Genomic DNA, 27,922 nt, shown 5'->3' with positions numbered 1-27,922 from the left:
CTTACTTGAAAAGACATCTTGATAGTATTTCAAGAGCTTTACGTATGGAAATACATTGGTGGATATGTATACTCTTTGTAGATGTACAGTCAATACGTATGCAAAATGGTATAATGTTGCCTTGGTTAGCATGTCGATGTAGGTGATTAGCATGTAATGGATGTAATGCCAACAAATGAGTGCTCTTATCATCAATATTAGGCATGAATCAAGAACATCTATTTTGATAGATGTAACTTTAACAAATGCTGTTATCATCATTATTAGGCTTGAATCAAGAATTACCATGCTAACCATGTATGGTAACAAGTGTGCGGAGGGTGTGCAGATGACAGATGGATGTTTGACAAAATATGATAGCCGCCTTATAGTCTTGTTGTTTGACAAAATAGGATAGCCGTCTTGACATAGGTTTAAGGAAAGGGGGGGAGTACACTAGACTTTTTCTTGTACCTTATAAGCTTAAATAGGGGTGTTTTATAATCCTACATGGATCTTAAATAGGGGGTTTTCTTGAAGTTCATGCACGCAGGTGACGTCCCCCTTTAATGAAGAGTGAATCCCCCGGGTCATCACCATTGTATTCTTGCTTTTCTTCCCCACCAGCATTCCTTTGCTTGGTTGATCTAATCAATGATTATGATCAAAGAATGAAACACTCAACCAGTTGACATTTGAGATTAGTTGCCTCTTAAAAAATCATTACAAAATTTATAAGGTGGCACTTGTGTAAGTCTGCTATACACTGTTCAAAAGTATCAAAGCTTTATTTCCAAGGGAAGTTTTTGGCATCCATTGCCAACCAAAACAAGTACTTTTGCTTTGTAGACATGTTGTACATTAATGACTATTCGTACTTGCATCTTGGGTAGTTTTTAGGTAATGTATAGAAAGAACTTCAATATAAGCTTGTCAACTTGGCCATTTGTTGTTGGGTGCAAAATTTCAGTTAAAGTTTGCAAGCGTGTTTTTCAAATAGTTTTTATATTAATTTGAGATAGTAATTGTGCAAGTCAAATGGAATCACTCCTTTTCAGCTTAGAACAAGGATGAACAGTGTTCTCCCAAAGCACAAATTGCAAGTCCTGGTACTCTCAACCACCTCTTCATCGACATTAGCTCTCTATCTAGTTAATAAGCCATGCATGACTAGATGCATCATGCGGTGGATGCTCATTCTTTTAGAGTTTTAATTCCACTGTCATAGTAAGAAAGGGACATACACATTTTATGGCTCCCGCATTTCCAATGGTGGTGAACTGGCGACGAGGGAGTGGAGGATGATCTTCTAGATGCCCCACTATTCTTGGCTGATTTAGTTTCGGAATGAGTGCAGGAGATCAGACACTTCTTAGCCAATGGATTCCCTAAGGATAAGGCCCTTAACAAGGATAGGGCCAAGAAACATATCAAGGATGTGGTCCCATATCAATTAATATCTTGACAACTTTACCCATTGGGGAAGGATGGCATAGTGCGTCGCTGCGTCCGAGAGGAGATGAGTCTGATTTCTCTGATTGACCAAGATAAGGCGAGCAAGCCTATGCTGTGTGTGGGAAAGGGAAAGGACATAAGTTTTAGTCATATCAATCTAAAAATCAACAAAAACAACCAACAAAGGGGTATGAACATGCAAAAACATCTACATTTGGTTCAAAAATCGCCTTCAATGACTCTCAAAGTCAAAATGCTGTTGGACAGTAATAATTTTTTTCAAGTGTGGATTTCCAACTAACTAAACCAACAAGGTTTTAGTGTGCTTGTCTGCTTGAGGATGAAGCATACTATCAGCAGACGAGCTTGCAAACGTTCTTGGATTTTGAGCGTGTCAACAATAATACTTATCAAAGACTTGATTGAAGAACTAAGACATCCATTACTAGAAGTTCAAAATATGTATTGCAAGCCCATCTCCAAGTCCTATAGCTTCCAAGCTTATCTTGCTCAAGCATAGTGTCTCTAGCCAGAAGTTTCACACATTCAGAAGGGGAATGTAAGCTCAAAATCCAAGCTTCCAAGCTACTTTGCTAACAAGGTCAAGACTGTAGAATGCAAGTGAATGACAGAGCGTTGCTGTGATGACTTTGCTAACAAAGCTCGAGACTATGGATGCAGGCTTGCAACGCGAACGATAGATTATTGTTATCTACATCGATATGCTCAACTTCGGATTTGGGACAGAATGGATCTTAGCTAATCGAGCTAATAAGAGTGGAGCTCTGATGCTCCCTCATTGCTTCGAGTACTCATGGAGGTTGTGTCTCTTCCCTACAATGGCAATACACTCCACCTCTGCAGAGCAACCAATGCTCCTGGGGTGCCAACTCAATATGTTTTATGTTACTACCCTCGTCCAAAATCCAGGGTATGGGGGGACAAAGTACATATAGAATATGCATGGATTCTTTAAAAAATTTTAACTATGCAAGGATAAAATATGAAAAGCTCATGTCTCCCCTCCCACAAAATATAAGGTATATACCTTGAAAAGTATGCAAGATTTTAGGATTTGTACATATTTTTCATAATATGTGAGGCTCAAAGGGGGGGGCTTTTGGATGAGAGGGGGGGGTAAAGCAAAAAATACACTAAAATATGAAAACCCATCTCCTTTCAGATTAATGTATCTTTTTCATGTGTTAACAAATTTCAAGGCATAAAGACATATTTGAATCTCTTTTAGTGTAGAACACAACTATGTTAATTTGACTAATCTCTACTCATGGCATTTTGTGAAATTCATCTCATACTCAAGATTTTGATAGGTATCATTACTAAACAAAGTTGGCGCCCCAGGCCAATGCTCTGATACCAAATTCGGTGTAGGAGCAAGAAGTGAGGGCAACATATACGTAAGAGAGAAATCAACTTAGTTGGAAATGAAAGTACATGCATTGGTATTTATACCCATGAACTAGCATATCGAAAAATAATGAAAACTATTATATTGCAATGAAAAATAATGCATTGACACTAGTACATAGAAAAATAATGAAAACTATTCTATTTCATACACATCCATGTTATTGTAAAAAGTCATACAACCAATGCACCTTCCATGTAGTCATCTCCAGCACCTTTCTGTCAATTCTCCTCTTGGATTAAAAGACTTTGTCAACTCATTTGAAGCCATAGGTTTGCTTTTTCTGACTTAAGTCCTTCAAATGATTGGAGTAAACTTTGGAGTATGTGCCCTACCAATTTGAAGTCTTTCAAATCCAATTTCGATCTAACTTTGAGCACTTTCACCTTGTTAAGATGATCCATGACAACATCTTCTAAAATATTATCTGGGCATTGGATGAGAGTAGACTTTGCTTATTTATGACAGTGATCGTCGAAGAATGAAATATGAGGGAGGGGAAGTAGTAATTCGTTGTCTTGTTCCACAATACTCTTTTCAGACTTTTGACTCTAATGTAATAGCTTTGATCTTAGATCCATGGCAGGAGGCACAAGGAATGAAAAAGGCCGTGCATGCTCTCTTGGTACCTAATGCAACCATGGCTGTGGCTTTTAAAAAAGAGTGGATTTTTTGAATTAAAAACATTGCAAACATTTTACCTTCAAATAAACGTGATGATTGGCAATCTACGTGTATTCTTTGTTGACTCAAAATCCCTTTGCAATAGGTATAGAAACCTTAGTGTTTATATAAGGTTTCACTTAGCATATTTGATATTTTTTCAATTTCATCTCTGAACAAAAAGAAAGATAGAATCCATGTATCATTCCTCTTACTGTTTATATAAGGTCATAATTTGAATATTTGACATTTTTCCTATTTTGTCTTTGAACAGAAAGAAAGGTAGAATCCACAAATCATTCCTTTTTGGATTTGCACTTGGGATGGGGATGAACAATCAAGCTACCATGAAGCATGGAGCAAATTGAGTTGGCCTGAATTTGGTTCTTGTGCTCGAAGTGTAGATAATGTGGGTGTGCATTTAGAGTTATGGATGTTGATAAGATAATAAAGGGAATGTTGTAGCTCAACAACTTTAGGTCTAGTATTGGAAGCATTAATGTGATTATGTATCAAAGTCGTACAAAAATAAAAATCCCCTCATTTCCTATTAATTAGTTGTGGGGGAGGAAGGAGAGGGAGAAAAGGAGGGTTCTGTTTTTCCTATTAACCTGTCGTATGGGGTGGGAAGGCCTCGACATGTTTGATAAAGGAGCTAGAAGGGACAAGTGTCTATCTCCCTCGTGCCCTTGTGCTTCTCCTCAACATCTACTCCTCCTCCCCCCCTACTTCTCATTTGTGCGGTTCCTACTCCTTTCCTCTACCATTCATCTTCGTCTCCTCTCATCGCCTAGGCCAATGCATCTCCAACCCATACAAGCTTCCATAGCTGCATGAGACCTCCTACTGCTCCACCTCCATCTCTACCTTTCTCTAGATCCTTCCTACCTCTTCTCAACACCCTTTTCTCTTGATCCCCCTTATTCAATAACTTCCCCTAGTGCACCATTCATATTCCACCTCCTTCCTTGCTCCCTAGTTTTTCTTACTTATTCTAGTTAGGACCCCTTGATGTATGTGAACTTCATTTTCAAATTGGAGGCTTGATAGATCTGGTATAGTTTTGAATAACATTTCCATTTAAAATTCATTGCTTGCACGGACTTCTATTGAGCATGTTTCTTATGTTTTCTTATTTAGTTCCACCTATATGTATCATGTGAGGTAAGAGAATTATTAATTTAGGTGGGTGGGTGTGTGTTTCTTTTGTGGGGGTGGGGGGGCTTGGGGGTGTAGGTGTGGGTGTGTGGGGTTGGGAATGGGAGTAGGTAGGCAGGTAAGTTTTTTTTTTTTTTTGGGGGAGGGGAGGGGGGGGGTTCTCTTAATTGATCACCTCTTGGATATTGGATGCAAATAGTCCATAAATGTTAAAAGTTACGGTTTTTATAAAATGTATAATCTTTTTGGAGAAGGACCTAGGAAGAAAAACAAGGATTATGGAGATATAAAGTTATTTTATAACATAAAGCAATATTGCTCAACAAACTGCATATTTCCTTCAAAGCAAGGACATGCTTACTTATCACCATGCAACATAAGCAAGACAAAGGGAGTTCATGATGGGAAGATGGGTGTCATATGACCTATCCACTTGTTATTGGTGAGGGATTAGTTGGAAACATGCTACATAAAGTAATTTATGCTAATAATATCTATGTGCAATTGTGCATCAAGTTAATATTCAAAAATATTATCCATAAAACTTTATCGCATGTCCACAACTTTTACAAGTGCAATAAAATTGTATTGATTAAAAGAACTACAATTATGATGACATGTATCATGAATAGTGAGCTCATCCTATTAATACTGGATGCATTTGATAAAATAATTTTAATCCTCACTATGACATTGACAAAGACTTGAAAGTAGCTATCCATTTTGTGAGCTAATGTCTTACATGGAGAGTGGTTTAAGGAGAAGGTTGTATTTTGGAGGATTGTGCTCATCTTTGGCATTGTCCTCACCTTCTTGGAAAAATCCTCATGTGAGATATCCATGGTTATTTTGACACTTCCTATTAATGGTTTTTAGCTGCTCCTTGAAGCAAGCATCAAGTCTTTGGAAGACTCTAGTATCTATGCTCATCATTGGGGTAGTTTCTCTCTCATGGTAGGTGGTGTGAAAGACGAAGGCTTTCATTTATAAGAGCAAAACATGGTGACATGTCTCAATCTAAAGACACAATTGGCTAATTTCAAAATGAGACATGGAGAACTCATTCTACTTGTTGCAGATCATCTTTAACAGCATATTATGCTGCATCGTGAGGGCTTCTGAGCAACTTAAACTGCTGATCAATATTTGAAGTTTTCCATCAGAAAAACAATGGGCTTTAACACAAAACACCCAGTTTCCCTTTAAGAAAATATTTTCACACACTGGCAGACTCTTTTACAATCTGTTATTGCCTGCACACCACTCCGAGGTCTCAAACATGAAACATCCTGTAGTTATTGCTTTATGCATAAGCATCCCTTGTATTGCTGCTATTCAGATCATACTTCACATCTGCAAGGTAAAGACCACAAGCAGGAGCCATAGGTGGTGTTTGAGTCACTGTGCGGGCTTCCAAAATACGCAGCACTGCAATAACCAACACCCAAGCCACAAATTTTCCATGAATAGCTCTGTATGCAATACTTGGTGCAACTAAATGCAGGCCCAACTAAGAAAAACATATGGTATCCTACCAAAACTTTACAAAAAAATTTTCCACAAGACCTATGCTCACCATCACTAATTTTCAGGTCTCCAGCACCAACTGCTTTCAGAAGCCCCACCATCAACCGCACCTAAACATACATAAATGAGGCATGGAAAACATCAGGAACAGAGCATTCCTATGATCTCTTTAGCTCATCAACAAATGCAATTGCAAGAAAAAGTATAGTGCATCACTGAGTGTTTGATTTGGGAAGACGTAAATCCCCCCCCCCTCTCTCTCTCTCTCTCTCTCTCTCTCTCTCTCTCTCTCTCGCGTGTGCACACACACAAGGTCATGCCATCATGAGTCGCCAGACTTGGTTTGAGCCCCCCCTCCCACACACACACTTTTTTTTTTTGGGTGAAATCATTGATTGATTATATTATATGAATAGCAACCTCAAAAAAAGGTGCTACAATTACATCAACTGAAAATTTCAGTATATGCCAAAAAGACCTCATGATCTATGCAGCGGGTCTGCAAGCAATCAAAGAAAGATTGCTGCAGAGAACGCCTAAAAAAGCCAAACAGAGAGAAAGTAGGATCACCAAAAACTTTACAATTCCTATATGTCCATAAAGTCCATAGTGCCCAGTAGTGAACCCAAACGAAGAAAAGATGAAACCCTGGTCTGGATGGATGAAACCCAAATAGCCAGAAGAACTTCCAAACGGAACAGATGGGAATCTCGCTCGCAGGTGCTGTCGAAGCAGATCAAAAAACTCACGAGAGCATGGACAATGCCAAAACAAGTGGGACACAGTCTCCGAAGAAGCAGAACATCTATGGCAAAGTGCAGGAGCAATGTGTCGATGAGCTAATAGCTGTCCAGATGGAAACACTCCCAAAAGAACTCGCCAAAAGAAAAGCTGTTGCCGAAGCGGTACTTTATAGGCCTAAAGTTGCTGTAATCTTTTCCTCCACCACTTGGTTGGGCGATGCATTCGCCAAACAGAATCACCTCTCTCTGAAACCCAAGGTTGAGGCAGAAGGATTTTATACAATGCAGGTACAGTAATCTGAGATAGCCTCAAAGGTCGAGAAGAGGACCCTGGAGAAGTCAAAGTCCAATCTTCCAGTCGGTCCTGGAGTTCCAAAGGAGGAATCAGAACAACGGGCGAAAGCATAGAAGTAATTTGTCGCCACAAAGGACGATAATGAGAGCCCAATCCATATGTAGTGGCTGCTAGAGAAAAGGGGAGCATAGTACCAGCATCATCTATAACATCAGCAACCGAGGTGATGCCTTTAAACGAGACAAAGTAGGAACGTCGAGGTTCCTGTAAAGCCAAGGGAGGCTGAAAGACTTTCGACCAGTGAATGCTTTCAACTCTCAAAAAATTCCCAAGCAAAGATTGCCGTCCATTCCATTCCAGATGAGAAAGAACATGCTTCCAGTCACGAAGCAAGCGGGAGACAAAAGGGAATCCAGGCAAAGTGCCATCAGTGCAGCCAAAAGAGAAATCCCAGTGATCGAGTTGCCAATGACCAAACGCAGAAATACTGATATGAGTGACCAGAGTCCTAATCATAAGAGCCCAAGGCTGATCACCTTGCAAAAATTGCAGCAACATTTTCCCCCTGTGGGCAAGAATATGCACATGAATATCCGTGATGTTCAATCCACCATGCATCTCAGGAGAACAAATGTGATGCATCGAAAGCAGCCTGAGACTTTTTCTGCCATGTTTGGATCACCAAAAGAGTTCTATAAAGACAGACATGAAAGATGTAAGATCTACCTTAGTGAACATGATCAATGGCAAGTAAAATTGAATATATGCCACAAGGATGGACTGCACCATTCGAAGACGAACGTGCAAAGACCAGGTTGCCAGTTTCCAATACTCAAGCTTTTTCCGAAGCTTAGCCAAAACCCAATCAGTTTGTTGTCGGCGAGTGAGTTCCCACCCCAAAGGGTAACCAAGATGACGAACAAACTGAGTGGGTGGAATGATATCCCCGGGCCATAATAGACTATGCCAGTCTTTGGAATGCAAAGGGAGCAGCTTAGACTTCTGAAAATTAACATGAAGACCAACTGCCAAACCATAAATAGAGAGGGCCTGCATCAAGGCACCAAGATCATGGGGCATGTTCTTCAGGGTAAAGAAAGAATCATCAGCATAAGCTTGAGCAACCATGCTGCGATTAGCATCCAATTCCAAGCCATGAAGTGATCCTGTAGCCACAAGATGATTAATATATTGCAGCATAGGATGAGTAGCAATGGCATACAGTAAAGCACTGAGAGGGCATCCCTGGCGGACCGAACAACGAAGAGTCCACTCATCAGAGATATCCCCAGAGATAATGCAAGCCGCATTGCTATCTCTGTGAAGCCAGTAAATAACCTGCTGCATTTTTTGTCCAAACCCCAAAGCTCGCATAGTTTGCGAGATGTAATCCCATTGAACTGTGTCAAAGGCTTTTGCAATATCTACCTGCAAGAGTAGAACATCCTGCTGCGTGTATTTGGCATATTCAATCCCAATATAAGCATTGGCAATGTTATCTGTGATATGGCGACGTGGAACAAAGCCATATTGGAAGGGATGCAACCCATCATGCAAATAACCTTTAATCCGATCAACCACCATTTTGGCAATGATCTTGTAAATGACTGGCATGAGTGTGATTGGCCTCCAATCACCCAGTGAATCACATAGCTGCTTTTTTGGAATCAGCTTGAGAAGACCCTTTTTCCATGACAAAGGCATCTGCTGATTTTGCCATGCTGTATTTACCATTTGCAGCAAGGTGAATTTAAGAAGATCCCAGAATGCAAGAAAAAATTCAACAGTGAGACCATCCCATCCTGGAGATTTCCATCTGCCACAGGATCTCAGTGCATCAGACAATTCCCTTTCAGTGAAGGGATGTTCAAGTTCCAAAGCCTGAGCATCAAACAGAATTGGATGAACATGCTACAAAAGAAGCTGACGTGCAGACACGACCCGAGGAGAAAGAGAATCCAGATGCCCAAAATGAGTGGAGAAGTGTTGCACACATAAATCAGCAAGCTCTGAACGAGATGTTGACCAAGAACCATTAGGCATCCGGATCCAACAGATATTGGCAGCCTGTCTTTTGTAGTGTAAACTCTTAAAAAATTGCTTGGAAGAGCAGCCTTTATCCAAAAATGCCCGTTGTCTGAATCAAGTTTCGCATTTAGCAAGCTTTCTGCGATCATTAGATTGAAGAAAGAATTGAGCCTGACATAAGAGCATGCTTTCCTCTGAAGACAAAGGGCGAAGATGAGCAAGCTCAGTCAAACTCTGACATGTAAATTTGGCATGTGGTACAGTCTCCCTTGTGGCTTGCATATAGGATTTGCCATAATCTCGAATAACTGCTTGCATCCGAGCAACAAAAGCCTGCCAGGCATAATCCAAACCAATGCGTATCTGACGAGAGAGGCTGAATAGCATCAGAGACCAAGGCTTTAAAGTCAGCATGCTCCAGATAACTATTATTAATCAACAAAAGCCTTCGGCAAGGCAATCTGTCGGTGGGAAATTCATGCAAGGAAAGCCTCAACCAAAGAGGAGCATGATCCGAATGTGTGAAAGCATGATCAACCCAAATTTGACAAGTAAAGGCATCACAATGTTGTGGATCAATCTGATACCATCTGTCCAAGCGTGCCCGATAAGAAGATTGAGCATTATGCTGAAAGGTATAACCCGGAAGCATGGGCTGTAATTCCTTCCAGAGATCAACCAGGCGCAACCGAAGCAAAAAATCAGACCATGCCTGTGTTTCAGAAGCCAACATATGAGTCCACTTGAGCTTGTAAAAGGCACTCCCCATGGAAACATTATTCACAGTGACCGAATATGAAGCTGGAGTGGGATGATCTGTATCCCACAAAATGCAGAAGCGATTCGAATTTCCATTGGGTCGTGGTGGACATACCACCTTACCGAGGGAAGCTGCAATTTTAGGTAGAAGAGAAGACAAGCATTGAGGAAAATCCACAACTTCTACCCAAACACGGCAATGATGCCGAATCAATGCCTGGTAATCCCAGGTGGGAGACCAAGGCAGAACATGGACCGTTTGCTGGCCATAGAAAAGAGGAGAGTGCTCCAGCAAAACCTGACAGTGCTGCTCATCAGTCATGATGATCTCAAAAAAGCCCCTCGGTGCATAATGAACTTTTTTAACATAAGAACCACCCAGGGTTCGAGTCAACCGATTCCCAACATCTGCAGGAGCACGCATCCGTCCTGGGAAGAAAATTATAATGGCATGCTTTGCATACTCCTTAACTGGATCAAATATATCATCCACTTCCACCATAATGCCAGTGGTGGGAAGTGGATCTTTCCAACCTTTACAGGTGTCTTCAAACCCTACATGCATAACCTCATAAACAAGCTGAGCCACAGCACAGTCATGAAGGGAATCATCTGAATCCATCACCTGTTTTTGTTTCTTGTTGGAAACCGACTTGTCTTTGTGAAAGGTTTTCTCATAGGAATAATCCACCATTCGAGTTAAGGAAAAAACTTGGAAGCAGCAACGCTTTACAAGGAGGAAAGCACAGCAGGTACAAAACTGTACGGTGTTTTCCTGACTGTACGGACGAAATTGTACAGATTTTTGACAATACGATTTTTTTATTTTTTTTTATTTTTTTTGGGGGGCAAACTGTACGGACTTCCCCGACTGTACGGACAAAACTGTACGAACTGTACAAACAAAACTGTACGGGAATTTCTGACTGTACGGACAAAATCGTACAGATTTTCTGACTGTACGGATTTCGACAATGAATTTTTTCCCCCTGACAAGCAAATTGTACAGCTCCCCCGACTATACGGACAAAACTGTACGGAATGTACTGATTTTTCTGAATGTACGGACGAAATCGTACGGATTTTTGACAGTACGTTTTTTTTTTCGGATTTTCCAACAGAGTGTACGGACAGAAAACGGACGTCAAAAGGAACCTCGAGGGTGTCAAACTGAGGGAGAAACAAGCAACTGTAGCGTGGGAGCACGAGGGTTAGCACGGAATCTCACATACACACACTCTCTCACACCACACTATTCACCACACACACTCACTCTCTCACACACCACACACACACACACACAAATGTGTGTAAGCATGCACATGCATGTGTGTTTGCATACACGGGGCATGACCGTGAGATGGCAGATTAGTCTGCGCATGCAATGATCACTATGCATTCGTACACACACGCACGATTATCAAAATTCCTCAAGAGCATTACTTATCCATATCTCGTCCAAATTGAGATCAGTGCCACCATTTCAACATCACCTATGAAGAGGGTCTTTATAAGACACTATATTTAAGGGAGATGGATCCTGCCAAAGAGGAGAACCGTCACATTTGTCATCTCGAATATTTGTGTGTGCGCGTGTGTGTGACAGAGAAAGGTCTGTGTGTCTGTGTGAGGAGCCTTGAGCCAGCCCTCCCTGCATGCAGCCCCCTGTCTAGCCCCATTTGGGGTCTGTTATCCCTCCAGCTGTCGTAAACTTCGTCAGGCTGTCCCTTCACTTGCAGCTCCTATCTGCCCTCTTCTCACCATCCTTTCTCACCTGGCTTCTGCTGCTGCCCACGGGGTTGTGGGGTTGTGTGCATGTGATGTGTGCACACTTTTTCTGTAGTTGTTTTCCCTTAGCTTTCTTGAATATAGCCTCCAATTTTCTTTTGTTTTGAACACATCTATAACCCTTTTTTCCACCTGTGTGTACGCCTTGAGGGCTGTCCATAAACCCTGTTCTTCTCTTCTTTCTTTGTTCAAAAAAACCCCTTTTTTTCCAGCCCCCTTGCTGTCCTCATACCCTGGTTTTCCCCCTCTTAGTTGGGTCTTTTACTGGCAAGTTTTGGTTGCAGAGAATTCAGAGCCATGTGCCAATCCCAAACTGCAACCATTTGCTGATACTTTGCAGGAAGGTTTCTTAGAAATTAGTTGATGAACCTCTTCCAGAGTTCTGGGTTTCTGTCCTAGGTCAGGTTTTGTATGCACCTCTCGTGAGGCAAAGCCTGCAGCGGTGCCACACACTGGTGCTTCGGGGAATCCTCAGTGGCTGAAAAAGGCAAGGCTAAAATGCAAGTTCCACCTGCTAAGGCAGGGCACAAAATGTCATCTGGAGAGAAGGCCTCTTCATTGGATTGGCAGTCACCTAAAAAAGCTTTCAAGCAAGGACAGTGACTAACGGAGAATGCATCCTCCTCCAAGGAGCCTCTAGCAGTTGATGGATCTGGGCGGGCAAACTTTGATCCGCTGTGGTCTGAGCTGATCCACTGTGTTTACCATTTATGCAATGCTATGCCTTTGGATAATCCTGTTTCTTCCCCCAGTCCTATATCTAATGATGAGCAAGGGAATGCCTATCAGGAATTTACTAGCCCGCCACAACCTGGTGTGACCATGTAGGAATGGCCTTGATGTTATGTTGCATCTACTTGTTTGTAATATGTACATACTGATCAAACGATTTACGTATAATGTTCACAGCCTCTGCAATATAAATAAATGGAGGCTGCTTTGTGATAATGCTCACAAGCTACATATAGTCTGTTTACAAGAACATAATCAGCACACTTTTGTGGGCCGTTAAGGTTTCTTTGTGGGATTTCATATTTATTACGCTGGCCATGCTTGCTATGCTCATTCATCCTGATTTAAAACCACATATGATATATAATGACCCGTATGGTTGTTACCTCACTGTCAGGTGCTTCATAAATGGGAATACTTATGATCTCTGAGCCCGCGTGCTCCACTCAGCGTATGTAGACTCTTTGTCCAAAGGATCTCTTCCAATTAACTGTCTGGATACCAGCCTAGCTGGGCTACCACTCTAGCTCAGTCTACAGCTCTCAGTCTGCAGCTCTTTTGGGTAACCTTCTCCTCCTAAATGTAGGCCCAAGGCTGCCCCTTTGCTGCTCCTGTCTGCTCTCCTGAGGGCTGCTCCAAGTGATGATGAATGGGACTGCAAATGCCCCCTTTTATAGGGCTCAAGGTCCCTACCTGAAAACCGACCCAGGACAGGCCCTGTAGCTGACTCAGCCTTTCAGCCTTTAAAACCCCCTCTGGGCGGGTATGCAGGGGTCATTGAGAGCAACCTCTCTTAGGAGGAGCACTTTCTTCAGAGTTTGGAGGGGATCTCCTTTCTTCTTTGATTCTGTCTCAGGGTTGACTTGGCATTTTCAGCCTCATTCCTGGTTATTTGCTAGCTCTTTTTTAGATTTGATTTCTCTCATGTTTTTATTGACATGATGTACTTTTGCATTGAGCTTGATTTGCAGTTTTCATTCATACTTAATAGAAGTATTTTTTTGCCAAAAAAAAAAAACCCCCTCTAGAAGCTCATTTACAGGCCTTTTGCTGGCCCTCCCTGGCCACGTGGCTGGCTGCCACTGGCCTAGGCAGGCCTGCCCATAATCCTGCCTCATTTCCAAGCTCCTAGGGTCCCAATAACCTTGCTGAACTGGTTTCCCTGTGTATTTCTGTCCCCTCCATGTATGGACAGCATCTGGATGTTCCTTTGCCAAATCTGCCGTCCATGGTCGATCTCCACTGCCAAGTACTTCCACATTCTCTCTGCTGCCCAGATGACAGCTCATGTGCTGCCCATGTGGCAGCCCCACACCTATTACTACTCTATGGTCCACCCCCCCCATGCACTCCTCATATGGGGCTCACAAGCGGAGAGGTGACCAATCCTATTCCAACATGGGTTCGCACCCTGCGTAGTATGGCTTTGTGCCTCATAGACAAAGCATGGACAATATTGCAAATGCGTATGTAGGCATTGAATATGCCAAATACACCCATCAGGATGTTTTGATTATATAGGTGGACATTGAAAAAGCATTTGACATTGAGAGATGGGATTTTATTGCTGATGTTATGAGGCCGTTGGGTTTTGGATCCAGAGGCAAAATGTGGTTTATGGGGGTTGAGGTAAACCACCAAATGGTTATGGCAGAGGCGGAATGCCTTCTACAAGTTGGTAAAGGTCGTGGTCCATATGCACCCTACATCCAAAGTTTCAATTGTGAAGAGTGGGGACATTACAGCTCACAATGCGATAAGCCTCCTTGTGCTAGTGGAGGTATGTACCAGCTGCCAGTAGGTTTAAATAATAGGGTGAATCATCATAATGTAGAAGTGAAAGATATAACTCAGCCTAATACATCTAGGATTCAAAAAGCTACTACAGAGGAGAAAGGAAAAGGGAAGGAGGTTACTTTTGGTTTTGCTTGAATTGGAAGAGGAGAAAAATGTCATGCCTTTGGGGAAGAGGGACAGAGAGGAGGAAGCTGGTCCAAGTGCTAAGAAGAGGAAACAAGCTGAAGAAGTAATTACCTACCAAAGGAAGAAGAGTAGAAGGTCCAAAAGAAAATTTAAGACCTTGGATTATCCCATAGGGAAAGAGCAGGGAGATTATGATTTAATGGAGGACCTATCAAAGAGGAAGCCAGATATCACTTTTGCTCAAATGATTGGTCTGTGTCCAAGGCTTAAAAAGGAATGGAGGCGGGCTGTAAATCCAGCAAAAGAGAATGCTCATAAAGGAACTGCTAAGCTGATGTCTGCTTCAAAGTTGCCTGATATGGCTTGTTGCCTTTTATCTAATGCTCTCTCTTCTTGGACCTTGGGACTCTCTGTTCATCAAGGCTATCCTCTCAATGCCCCGCTTTTTGCGATTGCTTCGTTTACTCAAGCACAATTATGTTTGTTCGCCCAGGGGGGTTTGAACATTCCCAATATTTACACTCATATGTAGCTCGCAAGGCAACACTCTTGATCTCCTTTTTGGAGCAGCATCAGCCATGGGTTCTCATGCTTTCTTGTATGGTTGGCTCTCTTCGTACAGATGCTTTCGGCCATTAGTTTCTGGCTATCTTTGCTGTTATTTTTGGCCACTTCCATGGTCGTATTCCTGGCTGTCCTTTTTCTACTTGCCTGGTTCGTAATCAGCAGCTTCTGGCTTATTTTCATTGGTCAGGTTGGCCTCGAGATCTTGGCAACACCCTCCGTTTGCAAAGCCTTCATTGAAGCCGAATGTTTGCTCCACACCTTTAGTCCATCTTCAGCCTCGAAAGGCATACCTTTGCATCGCTTGGGTGTTTCTACAGTGGATGATGTGGTGGATGATCAGGGCTGCATTCTTTCTTTTACTCAGGCTAGGAAACAATATTGTTAGGGTTTGCATCACAGGCCTATTTGGTGCATACTCTCTACTATGCTGCAACCTTTTCAGCATGTATCCCCACCTGTTTACTACTCTTCCTCTATTGGATTGGAAGTTCAATCGAGCGCTTCCAGGTTACTCCCCTTTTTCATTTGGTGATCTTTCTGCCAAGAAAGCCTATCATGTATTACTTCCACAACCATGGATCCAAGCATATGGGAATTACTTTTGGCATCTCAAGAAGTCTCTCACTTGGTGGAAGGTTTGATTGTCTTTGGCACATCTGGGGTAGTAAGCTTACTCTCAAGCAATGAGTTTTCTTGAGGTGCTATTTGGTAGGGGCATCACTAGTACGATCTTTGATGGCTGCTAGTCGTATAGCTGCTTTGGCATGCCCTACTTGTCCACATCCACACTTATTTTGGACCTGTCCTACCGCCCACTATAGGCCATCCTATGGGCTATCCATAGATGCCACTTATTCCTTGGTATGTGTCTTGTAGGCCTAGTTATAATCAGTTAGGACTATTAGTACAGTTAGTACATGTACCACCTAGGTCAGTTAGGACATTTAGTCCAGTTAGGACAGTTAGCCCTAGGGTTTTGTTATGTTGGCTCTCCCTTGAGCCTCCACTCTCAGTTTTACAGCAATCTATTACATCTCGTTTTTCTCCTTCTTGCTTCCATTTTTGAGCTTCCATTGCTTCCTACACCTAACAGTGGTATCAGAGTAGGTCGGGAATCCTTTCCCTCAGCCATTGACAGCTTTCCCAAGCTATTTGGCAGCCTTTGGAACCCTCACTCCTGCTGATCTTGCTGGTTTTCACACTCCCACGAGTGTTTGAGGCCATTCCAAGCACTTCTATCGCGAAAAACCTCTTTTTGACGCAAGAAGATCGCACTTTGGAGCCTTCGGTAGTCACAAGAGGGGTGGGGGACCAGACGCCTCACCACACCACGACCCTACCGCGAAGGGAGCTGCATTTCGAAGCATTTTACATCCTGCTGCAGCAATTTCAACCACACGTGTGAATTTACAGCAACTGTACGGGATCCGTACAACTGTACAAACCTGTACGGCTCTTTCAGACAGCATTTAATGCTGTACAAAACCTGTACAGCCCTGCTAGACATCATTTAATGCTGTACGGGGAGCTGTACGGACCTTTTTGACAGCATTTATTGCAGTACAGAGCTGTCTCGGGGTGTGCGCCAGCTAGTTTGAAGATTTCTCAACATTTTGAGCATTTTGGAGCTGTTTCGTGGTGCGTGCCAACATTCTGGAGGTGCCTCAAGCTGTGTGCCGCCTGTTGGAGCCTTTTGGAGCGTGTTGAAGTGATCTGGAGTCCACTCCTTGAGCCCATTCTTCCTCATTTGGCATCCCTTTGCCTCGGGCTGCGAGTTCTCTTCCATTGCATCTCTTTCTCTCCATTTCTAAGTGCTCTTCTCCTTGCAAGAGCACTTTCTTTTGCTGTAATTCTCATTTCCAGCCCTCATTGGCTCGCATTCACAGCCTTTCACTGCTGTCCTTTCGGGCTACATCATTGGGTAAGCCGTTGTTGCATTGGTTCTTTCCAAATTCTACTTCATTTGCATTTTGAAAAGGCCTCGTGTTGCCTTTGGGGATTTTTCTTGCAATAGGTACACCTTGGGACAGCAGAGTCTCTTGCAGGCATAAGCTTTGAAGATTGGGAAGAATTTTGTTACTGGATTCTAAGAGGTTGCCTTTCTCTCATTTGCTTTGCCAGTTGGTGCATTTGTATTGTATTTCAACACCATGTCTGGTGGCAAAGATGATTTGTTTGGGATGCTTGGGGCTAATGACAAGCTTGATGGCACCAATTATCCCATGTAGTCATACATGATGGGACATGTTTTGGTTGCTAAGAATCTATGGCATATTGTTTCACGTTCCGAGGCTAGGCCTACATGCACTATTACTTCTGGTGCTACATCTACAGCCTCTGCTTCTTCAGGTGATGGTTCTAATGCTACTGCTAGGACACCTGCACCTCCTGCTCTAGGTGCTTTGCCTCCTTCACAGGAGCAAATTCAGTGGGATGGTCGTGATGCCAACGCACATGCCTTGATTGCTCTTTCAGTGAAACGGGTTATTGTCCATCATATTCGGTCTTGCAAGACAACTAAGCAAGCATGGGATCATCTTGCATCTTTGTATCAGGTGCGGAATGAGGCGAGGGTTGCCTATCTCCGCAAGCAGTTGAAAGATTTGAAGCTTGATGAGGGTGGTAACATGGATGCCTATTTTACTAATGTGAAGGATTTGAAAGAGCAGTTGGCTAACATTAATGAGATTATGCCTGATTCTCAGCTTGTTTCTAATACCCTTGATGGGTTGCCTGATTCATATCAAGGCTCTACTACATTGAGGTTGGTTGCAGGGGGTGATGCCAATCATTTCTCATTTGACCAGCTGGCTGCTTTTCTTAGGAGGAGCAAAGTCGTGTGAATCGCAATGCTTCTATGGCTAGTGATCAAGCATTTTCTGCCCATCAGAAACACAAAGGTAAAGGCAAGGTTTCAGCTGGAAAACCCTCTCATTCCCATGCTGATCATATACATGGTGCCTCTCATTTCTGAATGCAGGAAGCGCATAGCATCTGAAAAGAAACAGAAAGAGTATGGTCTTGCAGTATTTGGTTCTTTTGTTTCCATCCGATGCTCGAATGATGATCCATCTGAGGTTGTACCTCCTCCATCTGTTGGTCATTTGCAGCCACATGTGCAGCCAGAAATTCAGCCTTATATGTCTTTCATTGATCAGGATCATCTGCACAGGGCTCTTGATCAGGAAAGAGCAGAAATTCAAGAGCCCAAAAAGGTACCCCGTTGGCTCCTTGACACATAAAAAGACAACAAACAAGATACTCCTCTACCAGCCCGTACGAGAGCAGCTGTCCGGAAAGAGCATGCTAGTTTTGTTGCTTATGCTTTGGTTGCTACAGCATGCAATGAAGAGCCCTAATGTCATCAAGATGCCTTTCAGAATGATTGTTGGATGTTTCAGTGGACCATTACAAAGCTCGTCTTGTTGCTAAGGGCTATGCTCAGTAGCATGGCATTGGGAGGAGACTTTTGCTCCCACTTCCAGGATCACTACTATTCGCACTATTATTGCCTTTGCTGCCCACTTTCATTGGCAGATACATCAGCTTGATATTAAGACAGCTTTCCTTCATGGGCATTTGCAGGAAGAGGTCTATGTTTCCCAACCTCCTGGCTTTGAGGTTGAAGGTTCTGAAAGCAAGGTATGCCGCTTGAAAAAATCCCTCTATGGATTGAAGCACGTGCGAAGAACCAGCCTTCTCAAGAATGCAAATGTGTGCAATCATCAATGCATGCAAAATTTTGAATGCCGATTGGCCCTCCAATGGGAAAGAGCGCCCTCGTGAGAGTACTTGTTTCTATTTTCGACCTACATGCAAGGTGGGAGAGATGGCAGATGAATGCAAGGTGAACAGAGAATGCTACGTGAGAATCACAATGAAAGGGTGATACCCTTTCATTAATGTCCCTTGAGATCACTCAAATTCCATCTTCCCATTTACACCTACCCTTAGCCTATGACCCATGCATCTACCATTCAATGCACCTTAATGCACCCTTCCCTTCCTGTTGCCCCTAGGACCTAGACACGTGTGTGCACATTCTTATTAATAAGATAAGTATCACATGTCCAAATTTGATGCCGTCTGAAGCAGCGGCTCCAGCTCGACTAGTCCTATCTACTCAAATGATCCACCGCCATAACAAATCGGCCGGTGTCCATCGTAAATACAAATACATGTTACACATTTGGCGGATAATATATAATAATGTTTTAATGTCTACTAATCATGGATTATTGATTTCTCTTGTCATGACACTCCCTCCTGCTTGAATGGACAGAAGTCCTCTTCTGGATCCTCTCTTGTCTCTTTCTCTTGCGTACGCTTCTCTTTTACTTCTGCATTTGCATCTCCTCTTCATAATCTGCAAATAGTCTTCTCTTGGTAGTACACGAACTTAAATCTCATCTTCAAGCTGAATATTCAAAATGCAAAAGTACCACCGCAGTGCCTCTTCAATATCTCTTCACTCTCAGAACTCTCTTCTGAAAACCAAGCTACTGAAATCTCTTTATAACCTGCTCAATAAGCTGAAACATATTTTGAACAAACTGATCAGTATTCAAAAGATGTTCTCTCACTCCGAATGTGTTATTAAACTAGGTAGACCCTGGACATAGTCGATTTTGCGATGGGGAACTACTTAGTCTATAGAAATTATAGACCTTCAATCTCTTTTTCTTTCTTTTTTTAAAATTTCAGCCCTATTCATCCTATAAGATGCTCTACATGGAGCAAAAGATTCTTTATTCTATGTCCATACTTTACAATGAAGATGCCTACTCTCTATTCAGTTCACACATCCATACACCAATGTTGGCTGAATAGATAGCATTTACTCTTGGTTCTATGTTCACCGTAGAGTCCTGGGATGAGGAGGTAGAAGCCTCACCCTCCTGCTTGGCTGCTTTGCCTTTCCCTTTTACAGAATTAGTTTTGGTAATTCTGGCTAATAGAGTAGAACATTTATGCCATGGATGCCCTGGCTTATGTTTCTTACATCCGAAACATTTACCCTCCTTAATTAGCTTTTTCTTCTCATCATCAGTCATGGAAGGAAATGGTATCCATCCAGGACATGATTGGCTGTTAACATTTTGTACAATAGCTTTCTCTTTTCCTTTGTTGAAAGGCTTCCGAGGATTCAATTTCCTCTCCACAATCTTAGCCACTTTAGTGAGGTCTTTCAAGGTGGTTGGGTTGAACATTTCAACCTCATACCTGACTTTCGGGGTTAGGGATGCTAAATACTTCTTCCTTCTATCATCCTCACTCTTCTCAAGTAACTCTAAAGAAAGTTTCCAGAACCTAGCTGTAAATTCAGCGTTACTCTCATTATCAAATTGCCTAAACCTTTCCCAGTGGAAGGTGAATTCTTCTTTATGCCTCGGAGGCATGAAAGTGGCCTTAAGCTGCTCTACAAATTTGGACCATTGAAGAATAGGCTCTTTTCCCATTTGTAATAAGGACCACCACATCAAAGCATCCTTCTGTAGATGCAGTGTGGCAAGAGCAAGTTTCTCGTGGTCGGTCTTATCTTGATGGGCAAAATATAGCTCAAAATGGCGAATCCAATTGAGGATTTTATCCGCCTCTCTTGCTCCATCATACTTTGGAACTCTATTCTCTCTTGAGGTTGAAATTTGGCTCTCTTCGAGGGGGTACGTAAATCTTCATTCCCAAAATTCAGCACTCTCTTAGTCCCAAATTTTGTCATAATGGACTGTTCAATCATATGTATGAGCTAAGAAACCAGCTTATCAAAGGGGAACTCCTCTCTCCCTCTTGCACTTGGATTATAATCCATGTGTGCGGGATTTTGAGTTAAAAGGTGTAAATTCAGTGCCTTGCTCTTGGATGGACTCGTTTCTTTCTTCATTTCTAAAGGAAAACTCCCTATCAAGAGATTCTTGAAGGAGAGATGAAGGTAATTCTATATGTGGGTTATCATACTCAATATGTGTGTAAGTCTCATCTAAATTATCCTCTTCAAGAGGAGGTGATGGTGTTCTCTCCCTATCTCCTTCTGGTAGTGGAGGAAAAAGGACAAGTTCATTATTAAATATCCCTTCTCATTCCGTTCTTTTCTTCTAGTAATACAAGAGAGAAAATGACTTACTATAATTTCAGAAAAGGGGTTTATTTTACAGCAGAAGTCAAATGTTGTAGAGTTGGTGGTACTTATCCGACTCCCGCTTTGCTTGTGTCGAAAAACCACTTCAAATGACCTCTTGTTCCTTCTCTTTTAGGGTTTTCTTCTTGTATTTTTACTGTAAACTGGTGTGCTCCGTTTGGGCTACTTATTTTGAGTGGATTGGAGCTCTAGATACCATTATAGGGGGTGCTTGGTGTTGGAAAGGTCACTTCCCCATCTGTAAGCCCCCAAATAAGGAGAGCGTGGGGGAGGGAGACCTAGGGCAGAAGATGCCCAGAGAAGAAAGAGAGAGGGGGCTGCCACATGGGCAGCACCTCACAAGAGAAGGAGGCTGCAAAGGACGGAACCTATGGAAGGAGCAGAAGGCGGGGACAGCAAGCCCTAGATCTGACTTGGCAGGGCGAGATGACATCAGCAGTGTACGGCGCTGCACACATGGCTGGAGAGAACCTGGCAGAGGGCAGAACCAGCAGGCCTGGTGGAGCAGCAAATGGGGCTGACAGTGGGCAGTGGCATGCCTTATATAGGCTGGGCTCCTGCCTAGATTGGGGCCAAAAGCCCTAGAAATGTGGGCCAAAGGGCCCTAGTTTTGTGAGCCCTTATAGGGCTGTCTTGGGGCAGACTGGTCGGCCCAAACAGACCAGCCAGTCGGCCCATTTAGGGCTGGCTGGTCGGTTTTCTCAGCAGGCCTTAGGGCCTATAAAAGGAGAGGCTTGTGGCCTCATTTCACATCCAGCGAGTCAGCAGACAGAGGAGCAGCAGAAGCCTGATCTTTGGGCCTACATCCAGGAGGCAAAGCAGGGCCAGAGTTGCTGCAGACTGAGCTCACTTGGGGCTGAGCCTAGGCTGTCTACTAGGGCAGCAAGGTGCTGAGATCTTTGGACGGAAAGTCTACTTACGCTCGAGGTGGAGTTTCTGGTTGCAATTTCAAGCCACAAATTGGGGCTTTTGTGTTGGGAGAGCAATTTTGCAGGTTTCAGTTCACACTGCCTTTCTGTAAGTGTTTTGAAGCACTTTTGGCAGGTTTTGGGAGAGATTGGATGCTCTGGCAGATTTCTGACAGAGACATTACAGAGATTTGAGTTGCATTTTCAGCCAGTGTTTGGCTGTATTTTTTTGGGAATTGTGTAGTCCATTCCCAGCAAGGGAATTCAGATTGCTGTATTTTCTTTCTCGGACACGTCCCAGCAAAATCAGAATGATTTCCAGTTCAGTGGTCTCTCACAAGAGGATAAGCTGGATGGTACCAACTACTCCCTCTAGAGTTTTATGGTACGCAACATTCTGATTTCCCGTAATTTGTGGGACTATGTAAATGGGGATGAGATCCAGCCAGCAAATGTGGCACCTAATACCCCTCCCCAGCAAGGAGGAGGCAGAGGTCGTGCACAGGGTAGAGCTGCAGGACAAGTTATTGGTGTAGCTATACCTACCACTCCAGAGCAAAAGAGATGGGATTCACGTGATGCTTTAGCTTTGTCGTGTATTTCTCTTTCAGTGAAAAGATTCATCATTCCGCATATCCGGTCGTGTAAGACCTCAAAGGCAGCATGGGATATTTTTAAAGAAAAGTGATATATTCCATTCAAAACGAATCAAGCATGGGATATTTTGGAGAGCATGTATGCAGCTCGGAATGATGCCAGGGTGTCTTTTTTGAAAAGAGAATTGTCTCATACACATATGGAAGAGGGTGACTCCATGTTAGTGCACCTCACAAAGCTACAGGATTTACGAGAGCAATTGCTGAATATTGATGAGATCATTCCCGATTCAGAGATGATTACCACTACTCTGAATTCTCTTCCTGAGTCTTATCTCAGCTTTCATACCTCGCTGAATTTGTCGTTGAGGGGGGGGTGCAAATCCTCTCAATTTTCACGAGTTGACAGGACTTCTGTTGCAGGAAGAGCAAACCAAGAAAAACATGGCTTCACGAGCAGGTGAACATGCCATGCTTTCAAAATTCAAGCCTAAAGTAAAGGGACAAGCAAAGACATCAGCAAATCAGCCTTCCAGTGGTTCAGGACAGCCTTCTCAAAAGGCTAAGGGTGATGCAGGTAAGCCCAAGAAGAAGGAAATATGTCATTACTGCAAAAAGCCAGGTCACTACATTGGAGAATGCAAGAAGAGGCTTGCAAAAGAAAAGAAAAACAACTCCGGTATGGCTGTTTCAGATTCAGCTCCTCATGCATCTGACAATGAGCAAGCTATAGCCAACTTTGTGGAGCACGACTATGCCTTCTTGTCTTGCATTTCAAACACTCAGTTGGCTGCTCCGGATATTACAGCCACTTGTAATGATGACTCTTATGCTTTTCTGACATGCAGTTATGATTCTTCCAAGGATGCATCAGCTTTCAGTGTCAATGAGACACAAAATACATGGTATTTTGATAGCGGTGCCTCAAAGCATATCACTTCCAGGAAGTGTCTTTTCACATCTCTGCATCCACCTCCCCTCCTATTCAGTTCGTGGTGCTGGAGAAGTTGAACTTACAGCCATTGATGGCTCAACATTCAAAATTTCTGATGTCTTGTATGTGCCTGGTATCACAAAAAATCTACTTTCAGTGTCCACTCTTAACAGAGCTGGATTTCAAGTCATTTTTTAAGATGACAAGTGTTCAGTCCATGACACAGAGAATGACTATGCCTTGAGATTGTCTGGCACTTTGTTACGTGGTCTTTTTCAGCTTGACATGTATGAGAAAAGACCAGCACATGCTCTTGCAGTTTCCACTCCTACTGCTACTATGCAGAATGCGTAGTTATGGCATGCCAGATATGGACACATGCATTATGGCAGCTTGATGACACTTCAAAAGCATGCTATGGTTGATGCATTGCCTCCTCTTGAAACACCTCCTCCACATGCCTGTGAAGGGTGCATTTTACCATTCCTTTCAAGAAGGATGAATCAGTAAAAGCTGTTCAAAAATTACAGCTTATTCATAGTGATGTCTGTGGTCCCATGAGGACTCCATCATTGGGTGGTCATCTTTACTTTGTCACTTTTATAGATGACTACTCCAACTACACTTGGGTTTATGGGCTGAAATGCAAATCAGAAGTGTTCATGGTTTTCAAACACTTTGCAGCCATGGTTGAAAATGAATCAGGACTCAAGATATAGACATTACGCACAGATAGAGGAGGGGAGTATTTGTCTGCAGATTTTGATGCATTTTTGAAAGACAAGGGCATTGCACATCAGCTTACAGTGAGGCTAACCCCTCAGCAAAATGGCAAAGCTGAGAGAAAAAATCGTACTCTTATGGAGATGGATAGATGCATGCTAAAAAGCAAAAGATTGCCTCACAAATTTTGGCTTGAAGGTCTCATGTGTGCTAATTATGTTTTGAATCGGTGGGCTCCAACAAAAGCTTTGAAGACCAAGACTCCCTATGAAGTTTGGCAAAGGAGAAAGCCTTCTGTGGATCATTTTCGTGTTTTTGGATGCCTTGCATATGCTCATGTGCCCGTTGAGTTTCGGCATAAGTTGTCTAATAAGGGAATCAAATGCATTTTTGTTGGGTACAGTGCAGAGAGCAAGGGCTACCGTCTCTACAATCCTGTCACACGCAAGATTATTGTCAATAGAGATGTTATATTTTCAGAAAATTCAGCTCACACTCAAGCTGAATTTGATATGTCTACTTCTTCCGATGATGTCTTTGAGGGATTACTACCCATTGCCTTGGGTTCCCCTGCTGATATATCTGATGCAAATCAAAATTTTCAGATACCTCCACATGCTCCGATTCAGCCACAGGATATCTTACCACCTCCACAAGCAGTGGAAGAGGTTGTTCAGCAAGAAATTGCAGATATACATGCAGCAAAAACAGTTCCAAATTGGCTGTTGCCAGAGGAGGCATGACGGCTACTAGAGCGCCTTGACAGGCTTTATGTGGGAGATTGGGCGAGCCACGAGTGTTTTGATCACTCTCCAATGGTGCTTCACCTAGAGCAGCCCCATCGAGAACTCCCAAAGAGGAGGTTCGTATTGTGGATGATCTACTCTAGGAGGAGGATGTGTAGCAAGTAGTTTTTTGAGATTTGGCAGCAATCAAAGAGTCCCATAGCAGGGGGCAAGTGGGCTACCTAGGTGGCAGATGCGATCCTGAGGAGCAATGAGGAGCTCCAGTCTCACGCTCTTCATGGGAAGCACTCCTTGCAGAAGCACGAGAGAGCACTGAGATTTGGCTTCCATAGAGCGACTCAAAGAGCAAGAACCAATCTCACAGTGGCTCATGAGTCATAGGCCATGACGAGAGTATAAGGCTCGATCTCCAAGTCACGGAGAACTATCGAGCTGAGTTCTCTTATCATTCTTCTCAGGCTCGTTGGGTTTAATTAGGAGACAGGATGACCACGTAGTTCTTTAAGACCACTGGTCTACGCTCAACAGGGATGCAATTACAGTGGTTGAGGCCCGAGGGACGCGAGTGGATACATGCACTTAGATCTTGGAGATGACCACAATCTTCTATCTACGATTGTTTTAGTCTAAGGAGGAGTGCCTCTAGGTCCTTCCAGCCCTAGAGGTAGTCTGAGCTCAGCTTTTGTTAGTGGTCAATCAGAGTTTGAGCAGGCAGTTGGAAGCGCCGTTCATAGATGGGGAGCTCTAGGAGGCTTTGAAGGCCCTCCCGCCTTAGAAGTGCCCTGAGGAAGATGGCCTGATACCGTCCTTCTGTAGGTTCTGAGAGCACATCCACACCCCCGTTTGGTTGGCTTTTCAAGAGATATTTAACTTTGGCTCTCTACCTCAATCTTTGAACTGGGGTTGGATTTTCTTGATCCCGAAAGGGAGGGAAGGGGGACAAATCAAACATTTGCCAATGGCACCCGATCACTTTGTCAGGCACCGCCTACAAGATCCTAGAGAAGGTCTTAGAGTTTGTGTTTGCAGCCCCACCTTGCCGACATCATTCACAACACGTAGACAGGTTTTCTTCATGAACACAGTATCCTGGACAACATCTTCACTTTTTGGAAAGGCAGTTGATTGGGTCTGAGAGGAGTCTCAGCCTATCACGATGCTTATCCTAGATTACAAGAAGGCTTATGACAGAGTGGAGTGGTCTTTTTTGGTGGGCACTATGCAGAGGATACGCTTTTCAGACAGGTGTATGCAGGGCGCCCCAATTATGCTCATAGGGGGTCACATAGAAGAGGCCTTTGCTCTTTCTTGCTTAGCTCAATAGGCTGCCCCCTTGTTCCCTTTCTCTTCCTCTTGTCACAGAGGCTTTGGGCTATTTTCTACACTTCCAAGCAACAAGCCTCATGGGGATGTGAATTACGATCAGTCAAGAGGAGGAGCTTTTGGACATAGAGTTCACAGATGACAAAACACTCTTTGTGAAGGGCTTTGTAGAGATCTTGGAGGGGGTCCGGATGCCCTAAACACCTCCTGTTTGGCCTTGGGGGCCGAGATCAATTGGACCAAGTCGGTTGGCTTCCTCAAAACAACTGAGGAGGTCCAGGAGATCTAGGATTGGGGGTTGCACTTTGTTTCCGTTGGATTCTGAGCGGGCACACAACAAGATATTTAGGCTGCCAAGTGGTTCATATTTTAGTAGCGCAATAGATAGCCCCAGTGCTAGAGCATGTGAGGCACAAGCTTTTGTATTGGAGCTCGGCCAAACTCTCTCTAGTGGGAAGGGCCCTTGTGGCCAATCAAGTCCTCTTGGTGACATCTTGGTATATAGCCTTAGAGGAAGAGGCATAGGAGTAGGCTCTCCCTCATCTGAGAGGGGCAAGCATACGGATGGCAGATATTGACACAGTGATCCCTGAGTCGTGGTGGGAGGGACTGCATATAGCCTCGAGACCCTATCATTGGTACAGACAGTTATCAAGGACCGGGGTGTCCTTCAAGATTCAATTTTCACGACAGTCACTTGAGTTCATGTAGGGCACTTGAACAGGGTGGAGGGAGGTGCCCTTTTTCTCGTATACAATCCACATTGGCTGACACCTCCAACTTGAGGCAACAACATTGACCGCCTCGAGAGAGCAACCTTGGGTGGAGCAATAGGTCCCCCTCGAGGTTGTCTTCCGCACGTCTCTAGGCTAGTCGTAGACCATAAAAGATCTCTTCCTTCTTCTGGATGGTGACTCATGGAGGCTTGCCCAATGGCCCTCGGCTTAAGCAAACGCAGGTGCCATTGCTGTGCAGACAGAGTGTTAGAGACGATCCCACATTGTCTTTGAGGATGCCCAACTACACAGAGGATCTGGTTAGTAGCTCTTAAGATTGTGGCTAGCACGCAGTAGATGCAATAGGACTTCACTTGGGGGATGGCTGCATGGCTTATGGAAGGGGGTCATGCCTTCTCCATTGATCCAACCTCTCCATCCTACAAGACTCAGGGCCAATGAATCGTCAAGATTGAGGCATATGATGCAATGCCTCCTTCCCATGTGCACTCTCTGTCTTCACTAGAGGATAGTGTTTGGGACACGGCAGCCAGCATCACTGCATGTAACATATGTGTGCCCATTGCAGTCTTGTGCTAGAAGGCCATCATGTTTCCCCCGCACCCACCACGTCTTCATTTGGGAGGACATCATATTCACCCTAGATCGTGGGACTTCATATTCTGCAAGGCTTCGCTTGTAGGCATTTTTTATGTCCTCAACAAGAGAGGAATCCAGCGGATGTCTATACCTCCACCTTGGTTGTTAGCCCTTGTTCCAGAGATTCCCTAGGC

At 43.5% G+C, this 27,922-nt stretch overlaps 1 protein-coding gene across 2 annotated transcripts in view; it reads right to left on the bottom strand.

The window, feature by feature from the left end:
• Nucleotides 1-5,394: 5,394 nt before the first annotated feature.
• Nucleotides 5,395-27,922, bottom strand: part of LOC147885508 (Pseudouridine synthase family protein) — a 123,158-nt gene continuing 100,630 nt past the window's right edge. For both annotated transcript variants that reach the window (XM_087396542.1, XM_087396541.1), the window contains 2 exons: nt 6,261-6,321; nt 5,395-6,112 (listed from right to left, as the gene is read on the bottom strand). In XM_087396542.1, coding sequence (XP_087252668.1) covers nt 5,988-6,112; nt 6,261-6,321 — 186 coding nt within the window. In that variant the 3' untranslated portion in view covers nt 5,395-5,987. The remainder of the gene's footprint in view (nt 6,113-6,260; nt 6,322-27,922) is intronic.

Source organism: Dipteris shenzhenensis, chromosome 25 (genome assembly GCF_047967505.1).
Source record: "Dipteris shenzhenensis isolate YYH24624 ecotype China chromosome 25, Dip_SZ_1.0, whole genome shotgun sequence".
Lineage (NCBI taxonomy): Eukaryota > Viridiplantae > Streptophyta > Polypodiopsida > Gleicheniales > Dipteridaceae > Dipteris > Dipteris shenzhenensis.
This window is presented reverse-complemented; position numbering and strand designations above follow the sequence as displayed.